Source organism: Charadrius vociferus, unplaced genomic scaffold (assembly GCF_000708025.1).
Source record: "Charadrius vociferus isolate BGI_N301 unplaced genomic scaffold, ASM70802v2 scaffold261, whole genome shotgun sequence".
NCBI lineage: Eukaryota > Metazoa > Chordata > Aves > Charadriiformes > Charadriidae > Charadrius > Charadrius vociferus.
In genome coordinates this window covers 1,309,220-1,322,148 of record NW_009646856.1, presented here as the reverse complement: position 1 = coordinate 1,322,148, position 12,929 = coordinate 1,309,220, and the positions used below count along the sequence as shown (strand labels likewise).

The 12,929-nt window shown below is 41.7% G+C and overlaps 1 protein-coding gene across 1 annotated transcript in view; it reads left to right on the top strand.

The window, feature by feature from the left end:
• Positions 1-12,929, top strand: part of MIA3 (melanoma inhibitory activity family, member 3) — a 28,143-nt gene that overhangs the window by 386 nt on the left and 14,828 nt on the right. Inside the window, exons 2-6 of the mRNA XM_009894340.1 lie at positions 571-598; positions 691-824; positions 6,157-6,243; positions 7,252-10,177; positions 11,111-11,392. Of these exons, the coding sequence (XP_009892642.1) occupies positions 571-598; positions 691-824; positions 6,157-6,243; positions 7,252-10,177; positions 11,111-11,392 (3,457 nt within the window). The remainder of the gene's footprint in view (positions 1-570; positions 599-690; positions 825-6,156; positions 6,244-7,251; positions 10,178-11,110; positions 11,393-12,929) is intronic.

Below are 12,929 nucleotides of genomic sequence, written 5' to 3'. Positions count from 1 at the left end.
GGAGCGGAGCGGGCGGGCGGTGCTTGCCCGGTCTGTCCCTGCCCGGTCCCCGGCGTTCGGCACGGCCGGGAGGCCTCTCGCCGCCCCTCCGCGCCCGGGAAGTTGTTACGGGAAAAGATGCGAACGCCGCATGGCTGGCGGGGGCATTTCCCAAAGCTCCTCTGGTTCTGGCACGGAAATCGGGGAGAATCGGGAAAATGGAAACGCGGCGCCGACCCGCGGTGTTCCTCGTCTTTTCACCAAGTTTTCCGATCCCTACAGCTCCTTTTTTTTATTTTTTTATTTTATTTTATTTTATCCCGCCCCCCCGCAAAACCTTCTCGTAATAAACGCGTGTTGTTTATGCGCTGCATAGTTTCAGGGCTGCTTCGCTAGGACATAGATGTCATCTTTCAGCCCGTCTAATTTAATATTAATAATTAGCTTCATAGCGCACTTCTGAAATGTAATTCTCAAGTGCTTTGTCAAACGCTTGTCTTGATCAGTGAGCTTGCTTTTATTTTTTTTTTTTAATAGTCTCTTATTCTAGTTATACTTTCAGTTAAGTTCTTATCTTTTGACCCAATCTAGAAAATAGGAAAACAGTGCATGCGGCAAGGTCTTGTTTTCTGCCAGTTAGCAAAGGCCCCTTTCATGAAACTGGTTTATTATTATTAAAGTAATACACTTCATTTCGTTTTCTTTGGACAGTGTTAATGTGCCGAGGGAAGGCAATGCAGGATTTTAAAGGTCCAGACTGTCGCTTTGTAAATTTTAAGAAGGGAGAAGCGGTGTACGTATATTACAAACTAATAGGAAAATCAACCGAGCTTTGGGCTGGAAGTGTAAGTACTGTAAAGCATTTGTTCTACTTGCTCTTCTCCGGGCTTTCTGTTGGTAGTCTTTTTTCCTTCCTTTTGCCTCTTAGGGAGAATGCTTAGGGTTTTGAACATAGCTAAATAGCGTAATGAAGGCCATTTTGTCTTGAGACCAGTGTGAAATGGGATGCGGTTTGATCAAACCTAGGGCATTAAGTGCTGTGAAAAATGGGCACTGCAAGTGCCTGCTAAAAACTGTTAGAAAACTGCCTTTGTGTTGAAAACCTCCCATTGCAGCTCTGTAAGTGATGGCCCATGAGCCTGCCTGGAAGCTGAGCCTCCCTTCCCGTCTCAGGAGGCTTAAGCCTACACTTGCATTTACCCCTGATGTGGGCTCATCCTGCGCTCCGTAATCCTGCTAAAGATCATTCCGTGTACATGTTTTAATCATGTTTCTCCTCCTAATATTCAGCTGCCGTCTTCCCCCTTTAATCTAAGCTGCATGCAAAGTTGGTGGAAAAAAGTAGTAAAACTAAAAAGAATTAAGGTAAATTTGATTAATTTTTTTTTTAAAGGTCTGTCCATCTCAGCTTTAGTAACGCGTTGCAGCAGCTTGCAGAGCAGTGGCCTTGTCTGAGTCGTCTTTGGGCAATCTGAGAGGGTGCTGTTAATGGGAAAGGAGGGTTGCCAGACTTGCAGTTATTTCATAGAAAACTCCTCTCGTTTTCACGATAAACCCTTATTTGCCTGACAGAAGCAGAACTGAGATACCCTGGCGGAAGAGCAGTTTTTGTGGACTTCCCTTGAAAATGCTGGCAGTCTGGAGGCTGCTTAGACCTTGTCCCTGTTGCCCTCTCCCCGTGCTTCACCTACATGCTTTTTTGTGTCCAAATTGTTTACTTCAACCTCCTTTCTTACTCTGGTCTTCTGTGAAGGATAGACAATTGCCTGCGACAATGGTCTAGGCTGCTCCAAGCCACGCTTGGGTGTTGACCGTGGGACTAGTGGTTTAGTGAAAAGCAGGATGTATCACTTTCTCTAACCTGTTCAGGCTGGGTGTGGGCAGCCAAACTCTCAGCAGGAGCTGAATCCAATTAGAACAATACAGAAGAGAGCAGAAAAACTGCAGCACGTGGTTAAAGAAGAGTTTATAATTGTATCATGCTGGTAATTCCCTTCTGACATGTACTGTACCATAAATAATCTGGTTAATTAGCCGGTACGGGTTTCCAGGGCTGCCAGTACTGAGATGCAGAGTAACAACATGGGGCCAATTTTGCATCTTCTAACAAGGTGTAATGCAGGCTGCAAGATCAGACAGCAGGTTTAAGGTAATTGCTGAGTTAATATTCAGTTTAACTATTCACTGATAGGAAGCTCATGCAAGAGTTAGGTGTGTCTCCAAGTTAAAAGGATGTTTGCTTTGAGTTTAACAAGTACAAGCTGAAGTTGGCAGGTCTAAAAGAATTGCAAGGCTCCATTTTATTTGCTGTCGTTTTCTTAATTGTGTTACACTATTTTCTATGTTCCTTTTAGGGCAGCAATGACAGACTAATTCAGTTGGTGGCTATAATATTTTATTTTATTTTTTTTAGCCCCGTTTGACTGCTTCTGTGTTAATCATAATACTGCAACAGCCAGCGTGCAGATGCTGCAGTGGGGTCCGAGGTGCCTACCCTTGCCTGTTAGGTAGGGCACTGGCATGTCTGACCCCAGCCCTGACTTGCAGATAGCACTGGGGTCTGTCTCATCCAATGTGACTTCCCATGCCAGGTTCGGCTGGGCAACTTGATTTATGCAGACCAGCCGTGCGCTCTGTGCAGTCCTGGAGCTAGAGGGAGGCTGTTGCTTGCTAATTAAAAACAGGCTACTTAGTGAGGTCTGCGATCAAACAAATTCCAATGGAAGGCATGTTACCTTCTGCTGCAGCTCTTTTGGGGTCTCATGGCATGACTTTGTATGTGCTCATGTGCATCATTTGGTCTCATGTGTCTACTCTACTGCCTTTTTCCATTCCCTAAAGTTTTGGGGGAAAGTATTTATTAGGGCATAATGGAAACTATGAAATCAAGGGATAACTGGTATTCCGATCTTCAGATGGGGGCAGAGGTGAGGGAAATGTGTGTATGAGAAGCTTTAACTACTGCAACCTGGGGCTTATTTCAAACAAGTTGTAAATACAGGCTCTAATTCTGAAATCGATTTTGAGGAGCCATGAGAAATACAATAGTATTTCTGACCTGAAGGAAGATGATCTGATAAAAAAGGAACCTTTCATCAAGGCTGAAAAATCTATAGCAGTTGGGTCTGGGCTTTATTTGCCTTTGCTTTTCTAATTCACTCCACCCTTTTCAAGCCATTGTTGATTCCTCCCCCCTCCCCCCCCCCAACCTGCCAGCAAACGTGCTGTATTTTAACAAATAGATTGTTTATTTTATGATCCTAGTCTTGTATACTTTATTGCTTGTAGAACTCCCGTTGAGCTCAGTGAGTATTTTGCATGTGAAAAAATTCTGGAACCCAGTTATAATATATATTCTATACATTATATGGCATACAGTTTTTAGCAGAGCTATCTAAACCTTATTAATAAAGCAAAGCCAAATGCCTGGACAATATTCTGTGGCCGTTATTTAATAGTGATTTTATGTTATGAATTTCATGAATATGTCAGTTCCGGGAAAATACTTGATTATTTCCCAGAGCTGAAAGGTGGAGCACATCTAGTACTCTCATTATCCCATGCACTGTGTCCAGCTCTAAAACTAGTCTCTTCTTCAGCATCCACCTCACATTATTTTATACCATCAAGTTGTGTGATGTAGACTTTCCTCCTATGCATTTCTCCTGCACTCTGGCCTTACCGTTAGCAGGCTCCAGAACTACTTTGGATAATTCCAAGTAAAAACAAGTGCTTTTTAACTAAGTATTTTAGCAAAGACACTTTAAATTACTGCTGCAGAAGATTATTTTTTCTTATGGCAAAGAGCTGAACTTTATTCCTTTGATTCAAGGTTGAGAAAACGATTTCTGGCATCACATTACAAGAAATGGACTTGGCTGCAGATTGTGACTTTTATGTGGGGGTGGTTGTTTTGTTTTGTTTTCAAATCTTATATATAGGGTAATGAAAAGGAAGACAGGAGGGGTAAATTTAAGGTAAGACAGGAAGACAGAGTATGTTTGGAGGACCTAGAGGATCAGGGAATTTTTTCCTGTTGTTTCTGTGTTTTCTTAACAATGCCAGCGTTCAGCAAGGGCAGACCAAACCAGCTCTTCTTTGAGCGATGTTCTGCAGTGTTGGGTACCTGTGATGCCTGTGCTTTAGGGATGTGGACTTTAAGATTAAAAGCATTTGAACATTTTCTTTCCCAGCTGTCTGTTTTCTGTCACTGAGGTAGGTGGTGTGAGGGTCTGGCTTCTTGGTCAGTGGTAGTCATTGAATCTGCTGCAGTTGGCTGGCACACGTGGGCACTGGTGGGGACAGGTGCTGTACACACAGCTACGTGTTTCGTCTACCCACGGCATTTTAGCTGGGAAGGGAGTGAAATGAAGGATGCGCTTTTTTTCTCCGTTATTTACTTGGCATTCGTAATGCCTTTCCTCTGTCGTGCCTGTAGAGAATGAAGAATGTTTCCTTTATTTGCACAATGAGGCATTTTTTCCCTTACAAGAGAGGACTTGTAGGGAGAGGAGCAGATGAAATTTTGGGCGTGCAGATCCCATATGGCTCATAAACCACATAAGTGGCAAACTGGGTCACTGCAGAGGACTTGTATGGTCAGCAGCTTGGATTACACTAAATGAGTTTCAAATAGTGATGCCTAATTATAATGGTAGTCACGGAGATTAGTCTGTAAGGAGGCTACTTTGAAGCTTTGGCTTTTGTTTTCAGAAAGATCATTTAAAACTGGAATACAAGTTTGTAGAAACGACCCATTTAGAATAAAACTGTAGTATATGCACAAGGACAAGCTTTCAATTTGACTTGTCTAGTTTAATTTCCCATTCCTAATAATTCCCGATACCTGCATATATTATCTCTTTTCCGTAAGGAGGTATCTCTATGTGTTTACAAAAGGTGGGGAGGTAATAGATTTATTTTTTTATCTATGTAGAACTAACCTCAGAGTTCTCAACTATGGAAGGTCAGATTTGCATGAGAAATAGTTAAAAAGAAGCCCCACAATGTAACAGTGCTTACTTTGCTTGCCTAACAGCAACAACAAAAAAGGTATGAATACATATTATTTACTGGATATGATTTTCCTTCCTTTTATGCCATTGTAAATCCAGAAACTTCAGGTCAAGTGAACCTATTTCAGTGATATCAATGTAACAATACATATATGTATATATCCCTAATTATTTTGACATAACTGGCTTCCTTTTTAATTTGATCTTTAACTGACTGCTGTTCCAAAATAAGTTTTTCAAGAAAATTGGCAATTGTCATCTTCCTTCTATAACAAAACATTGACCAACACTTTTTTACCCCCGGATATTTTGGTTGTCTAGGAAGTCTGTACCTTTCTAGGTGTGTCCACCAGGCTCTAATTGCCTGGATTATCTAATCTGTGTAGTGATAGCATACTATTAATATTGGCTTCTTGACAGCTGTTGTCAGAAGTCTCAAGTGAGAGCGTTACTGTGTAGATCTTATCCAGTAAGTGATAAGAGAGATTCTTGTCTTCCACTGTTTGCCTTGGCTTAGCACGTTGACTTGCTTGAAAACAGCCATCTGCAACTGATTTTTGCTCATAGTAGTCACTGAAGAGCAACAATGCATTTGCAGAGCGGGTATATTTTTCCATGCAGGTTCTAAAATAGATTATTATTACCTCAGGTACAATTTTGCATTTTCCTAAAATCTGCTTTAAGAATTTTTTTTTCTGAAGCTACAAAGTGAGCCTATTTCAGACTGTAATATTGTATGTGGATGTAAATCTTATTAGCCAAAGATCCTCTTCTGCGTACTACTTGACAAAATACTTGAGGCATACATGGTGCCAGCAAGAGCGCACAATAGCAGTTAAAGCATGTGAACCAGAATGCTTGGGCTTCACTCCCAGCTCTTCTAGTAATTTGTTATAAGTCAGGCTTTAACACAACAGTAAAACTTACCAACTTCACAAAGGTGTTGTGAAATCTAAGTATAAAACCTCAATGATTAGCGATGCCTTGTTTATGCAAGAGTTTTCATTTTCTTTTATTCACTGTGTTAAACTTCATTTAGAAATACCGGAGAATGAGTTTGATGTGTTTGTTACTAGTGTCTGTAATTAGGATTTTAACATAGTCACATGATTTCAAAACCTTCTTTACTGCTTTTTGTTTGCTTGTCTTTGTTTTCTGGCAGGTTGGAAGTGATTTTGGATATTTTCCAAAGGATTTACTCGAAGTAAATCATAATTATTCCAATGAGGAGCTAGAGTTACCAACAGATGTAAGTCTTATTTGTTATTTTTTTAATTTGGCTGCTTACTGTTTGTTACCTCAGCATTCAATAAAAACCTGACGAGAAGAATGGGAATATTGGTGATCCTTAGTTACCTTTTGTTACTGAGCAGCTACATATGTGCAGAGATGCACATATATGTCGGGGAGTGGAATGTTTGTGCAGCTATGTATGTGGATAGGTGTGTAAGCCCAAAATTTGGGCAGTGATCTTTCTTTTCTTGAATATTCTGCTTTTCTTATAACAAAATCTGTTTGGATTGAGCTCTAGAAATGCTGCTAGCTGGCTCGCACATAGGCTGTTTGGTATGTATAAAGAATTCTTTCTTTTTCCAAACTTTAGAAGTTTAAAGTATTATCAGAGACAAACAAAACCTGAAACACTGTTAGCCCTTGATTCTAGAATTGGTCCTTCAACCCTTACACGCATAAGTGATTTTCATGCAGTAGTAGCTAGTAACTCCAGAGTTGGGCAAGTAAGGCCTGTTTGTGGTTGCAGCTTCAGACCCATATGAAATTGTATTCAGTGGTTTGCACCGCTGTTTAGTTTATTTTTCAGAAATTTTGTGACAGGCAGTTCCTGCTTGGAGGACTTGGTCATTTGAGGGGAGACCAACTGAAAGAGATTGGGACAAGCAAGCTTAGTGACATTTACCTTCTCCTCACTGGCATTCAACAGTAGACTTGTTCTTAATTCAGGATATATGTGATGAGTAAAGTTATAATGCTTTCAACCCCATTGCTGACTTCCAGTTTGTTCCTCACTAGGAGGTCTTTGAAGGGGCTAAGCCACAAGATTTTTATTTAGGTTTTTAAGAGTCCTTGGGCAAAACTTCACTGATCTTAACTTTTGGTTAAGGACGCAAGGGGTTCATTCTGCACGGTTAATACAATTTACTTTGTTGCTGCCTCTCTCTCTAACCAAAAAAATGGATTTGGTCTCATCACTGTAATAAAGAAAATAATATTTGTGACTACATATTGTTTTTCATTTCAGGAAACAGACTTTGTTTGCTTTGATGGCGGAAGGGATGATTTTGATAATTATAATGTGGATGAGCTTTTGAAGTCATTACAAGAGACGACAGCAAATGAAGGGGAAACTGAATCAAGTGACCCAGGGACAAAACCAGCTGAAGGAATTCAAAGGGATGCGGAGATTGAAAAGGTTGATACAGTAAAGTCCCTTGATGCTTTGGAGACCAACAATCTTGAGCTAAGCACAGAAGAAGACAAGGAAGCCCTCATCATGACAGAGGGAGCAGACAATTCTCTTATAGAAGGAACTGAAAATACTGGGGGAGACTCCAGTGTCAATAGTCATGAAGAAAACTCTCAGGGGGATCAAACTGCACATGAGCACTTGAAAGGAATGCTACATGGGAAACTAAAAGGGCTAGAAAGTGAAAATACCAAAAACACTAGTATTCCTCAGGGTGAAACCACACAACTTGACAAAGAGAATGAAGAAGTCAATGCCTACACACTTTTAAACAGAGAGCTCTCTGTGAACTTAAAAACAAAATTTGGCTCAACTGCCGATGCTGTTGTATCAGATGATGAAGTGACTCGCCTAGTTACATCGCCAGAAGATGATTTTAATGAAGATTTGAGCATTGACGCGCGTGATGCAGAGGAGGAGCCAGACTTTGCGGATCAGTCTGAAGAAATCCCTTTGCTGTCTTTTACAGCAGAGGAAGAAATGGCATCCCTAGCGGATTTAGAAGATGAAAATTATGATGCCATTGAGTCACAAAATCATGATGAACCTGATGAAGATGCAAAGGGTGCTACAGAGCTAAATAACCAAAGAGACAGTAAGGAAGAACCCGATTCAGATGTATTAATTCTAAAGGATGCCTTCAGTAAGAGGAAGAAGTCAGGTGATGGTATAAGTGTGGACAGGTCCGAGTCTAAACAAACACAAGAGAAACAGGATGAAGCAATGCTAATTAGTAAAAGAGAAGCACCAGCAACAACTCAACCTGAGGATCTCTCCAAAGAACTCCTTAGAAAGGAACCTGTAGGTACAGGTGATCCAGTTTCAAAAGAAAAAACAAACAAAACTGAACTGTTTGAAGAGCAGTTCATGGTTGATAGAACTGAGCCCCATACTGAAGAGCTGAAGAGTACAGCTGTGCCTGATCCTCATGTTGTGCCTAGTCCAGGAGATGATCTGGAGTCCAAATCATTTGTTAAAAGCAAGCAAGATGCTGTAAAACCACCTGGTGGTGATATCAATGAAAGTCCAGAAAGAGTGCCACTTGCTCAAATAGAGAAAGGTGAGAAAAAGCTTGAGGATGACACCTTGAAAGAGGTCTTGGAAAGTGATTTAAAGCACAAAAAGCTATGGGAGAAAACAAAGGAGAAAGCAAGAGCTGAGAACAAGCTGCTTGTTGATGTTCCAGTCAAACCAGAGGAAGAGGTAAAAAATGCATCTCAAAGTGACTTAAGAGATACTGACATCTTGAAAGAGAAACTGGAGCATGGAATGCCTGCTGTGGAGAAAGAACTTCTAAGACATGAAGAAGATTTTAAACAAACAGGGGACAACGATCATGAAAATCAAAAACCCACCTCACTTAACAAAGAATCTGAAATAGAAAGGAGAAACATGAAAGAAACCCCTGCAGGGGAGGGAGACCCAAGCCATAGAGGAGCTGTCGAGCAACCTAGGCCATGGGAAAATGCGACTGAGTATTCAGAGGCAGATGTGAAAGAAGAGCTTTCAAGAAATCTTGGCAAGATGACAGTATTTGAAGAAAGCATTGAGAAAAGCTCCTCTGAAGAAAAATCAAAAAGCACTACACAGAATACTAATGCAGAGAGTCTTACTCAGCAAGGAACTTCTCGTACTGAGGATGCAGATTCAGACAGAAATCTTGGCACAAATTCAGCTAAAGAAAGAACACTAAGACCAGAATTGCAATCTGACGAGCCAGATGATGAAGACAACCCTGACCTGAAACGAGTACAGGAAGAGCTACTGGAAGATGAGAATGCTGCAAGTGCAAAGCTCTCACAAGCAAGGGCTGCAAATGTACACGGTGATAAACTAAATGTACTAAGTGAAGCTGTTTCGGCAACGGCAAATCCTACTTACAAAACAGGAGAGGAAACAAATTCATTTTCTAAAGAGGCTAAAAGACCAATCGGTATGCAAGATGCAAGCGAGACTGGGATCAAAGAGGTTGAGGTACCAGTGAGTGAAGATGCTAAATCAGATGAGATGGAACATGTCATGGAAGATGATGAGGAGTCTTCTGAAGCTGAGGAACCATCAGCTGTGGAAGAACGTAATTTCCAGTCTCTTGACATGGAAGACAAAAATGACTTTAACCAAAGGAGAGATCATCTCCCAGAGGGCATTTCACAGAAAGACTCAAAAGAGGTGCAAAATTTAGAGCATACAAGAAATGACCACCAGCCATCTGCACACTTCCCCAGCCCTGATGATGGCTCAGCAGCCACAAATGACACTGTAACAGACTTCAGTGAGTCTGTGAAGCGGCTCACAATAATGAGAGATTTTCTTGATGAAAAGCGTGTAATACGTCTACAAAAGTACCTTGGGCTTCAACACGTGGTTAGGATAGAAGCCATGTTTCATGACATGAAGGTAGAGATGGAGCTTGCTCGGAAGGCAAGCCACAATAATGAAGATATAGAAAAAGCCTTGGACCAGATACTTGAGTTTTCAGAATCGAGTATTATGGATGTTGTGGGAAAAGTTCTGGATTCCAGAGTGGCAGAAAATAAAGAGGAGGTGGTGAAAGAGATGGATTTGTATGATGAGGAGAGCGCACTGATGGATGATATTCAAGAATTAATATATTCTTTAAGGAGTAAATATTCATCTGCTAGTGAGAGTGTCCCACTTGCATCTATTGCAGAACAGGAACATTATCAGCTGCATGTTCAAGGTAGGATGTTAAACCATTTAATAAATAGATGAAACAGAAGTAAAACCCTATCCCAGACAACACTGTGTAACCTAGAGAAGCTTTAAGAAGAGGGTGAGGGAGCAGAATTGAAAGACACCCTGTGGAATCTGCTGGGATTTTGCTTATTTTTAATGTGTATTTTTGGCACTGTGATGGGTGTCTCAGGGATGAACCCTGAGAGAAAATGTTGAGCTTGGCATGTCTGTTCTTATAGGCCAGGTTCTGTGCAAGGAAGTGGGATCTGTGCGTAGATATGGCTAGATGGAGCCATTCAGGTCATGTCTATATCCCCGCATCTTGAGAAACAGGGATTCACATACACTAACGTGCTGAATTTTCTAGAGGATTTAGATCAGTCTTTTTTTCTGCACTAGCTAGCACCTAATTATGAGAGATCCAGTGATTAACGCAAAGTTCAGGCACTAAATCCATACACCTAAAACCTCAGGTGTCCCTATCATCTTTTGCCTACATTCATGAAAGAGTGCGTAAGCGGAAATACTGAACAAATAGCTCCTTTGATGGGGGAAGAACCAGCCGTAGAGGCCCCTGCAAACTTGCTTTTTTTTTTTCTAATTAATGTGCAAGGTGGCAAGACACAGTCTTAGCAAGGCTCTTTTCACAGTAGTGCGTGTTAAGTATGTGTTTTCTGATGAAGTCACAAACAGTGAGAATACTTCACCTTGCAATATTTCATTGCAAGGTCAGTGGTTGATACCTTGCATAAATTCCATATAAACATTTAATTAGATGTTACTGAAGGTTGATTGAGAATATATTGGAAGCAATACACAAGCTTAAGTGTTTAAAAGTGTGAAGAATGCTTTGTCAAACGCAGTATTTCACTGGAGACAACTGTGGGTGAGAAATACACATTAGCTCAGTGCTTAATTGTCTCCCTTTCTGTCATAGATGGTGCAAAAGAAGCTGAATATGACAGAGTTTCCATCAGAAACCCAAATCCCATTGATGAGAGCAACCAGAAAGTTCAGTGGCTTGAAGATGAGGGGCCAGAACAGCCTACTGAGAAGGAGGAGAGGGCTGTTTATGTTCCACCTGAGCATGAAGAGGCCAACATGTTGGATAATGGAGAAGCCAAAGAAGGGTATGATAGTGAAAGAGGATCGCTGCTGGAAGATAGTTCCTTCAGGTCAATTGATTCAGCAGAGAGTGCCAGGGAAGATTTTGCTGCAGGTAACCTTTTGGAATTGGGTTATTTTGTTCTTTTGCACTTACAGAGGACCATGGTTGAATGTTTTTTAGGCAAATGCCAAGGCTTTTACTAATATTTTCATTGTACGTTGCTGTAATACTAATGGCTTTCACTAATCTGTAACAGTCCCTCTACTAGCAGTATTGTCTTGCTACCACTTATCTCGGCAGAGAGGTTTTTCTACTACCTTTTTGCACTAGAGAAATAAGGTCTCCTCTAAGTGTCATATTTAGAGCTCTGTGCTTGGGCTGGTGTACTGTGTCTCAGGATGGTAATGGATAAAGAGCAGAAATCACTGGAAACATACCATCAGCCTCTGTTTCCTCCGCCTTGCAGCGGGACTGACAGTCTAACAATTAGGCTATTGAATCACTGCACTATCTTCTTGTTCTTAACCTATGACTCTGGGCGGTATTACTTACCAGAAAAGATGGAGTGTAGCTTCCCTCAAGCAGTTCAGTAATTTCTGGCTAAGGTGTTTGTTGGAGTCGGAGAAGCGTTTGACTCTGTTCTGCTGAGGCCTTCTCCCTCTGGAGCAAGTGTGCTGACTGGTCATTATGCCAAGGAGGGATCCTATTACCATCATCTTCCCCAGCTCTGTTTTGGTATGAAACTACCTTTGACTCCACTCTTGGTGCTAAGCTCAGCTCTGCTGTTTTGCATTCACCTCTGATTATGCTTAAAACAGATTTCACTGAGCATTTAGACAAAATTCAGGCACATCTTGCTTAGCTTTTTTATGCTATGGAGGTGCTGTACCATCCCCATAGCTAAGCACTTTTGAGCAGCTTCTAAGTAGTGCGGGAAACTTAGGTTGAATGCAAAGATACCTAATGAATTTCACATGGCCGCTGGATTATTTATGTGGTTAAGCCATTGGGTGTTCAGTTATATTTTAAACCATCTTCCTTCCTTCCTTAACAGCGGTTAAATGCGGTTTGCCAGGCATTCCTATGAGGACTGCCAGAAGTGCTGAGAAAAACCAAGGCAGATGCTTGTAGAATTGCTGGTCAAAGCAGCTGTTCCACAATGCTTCAGACCAGGCATCAGACCGGGCAGGTGGTTATTTGACTCTGCTAAGCTGAATTCATGGCGGCAGTAGCAGTGAGAGGAGGAGGCAGGGTTCAGATCAGGCTAGAAGTAAAGGCGGTTTAAAGCTTGTGCCATACTAACAGTGCTGTAAATTTATTAGAAGACGTTGGTTTGTTGATTAGGAATCGAAGAGTGTATGCCTTTTTGTTGTTGCTTTGCTGCTGACGGAGTTGTCTGTGCTCTGTCTGGGGCACGCTTGGTTAAGTGACTTTTGTCTATCTGCCTGTCCCTCTCTGTGGTACCTTTTCTGAAGCAGCCCGTGGAATATCGCTGTCCTTTCTAAGGACTTCCGCCTCTTTCTTCAATGCTCTGGAGAACCGGGGACCGTAATTTGAAATTTCACCTCGGATGCGGGGGGGGCTGGAGTGGCAAAGCGGGTTCCGCGTTGCAGCCCGGCTGTCAGCAGGCCCGGCTGGGGCGGGCGCG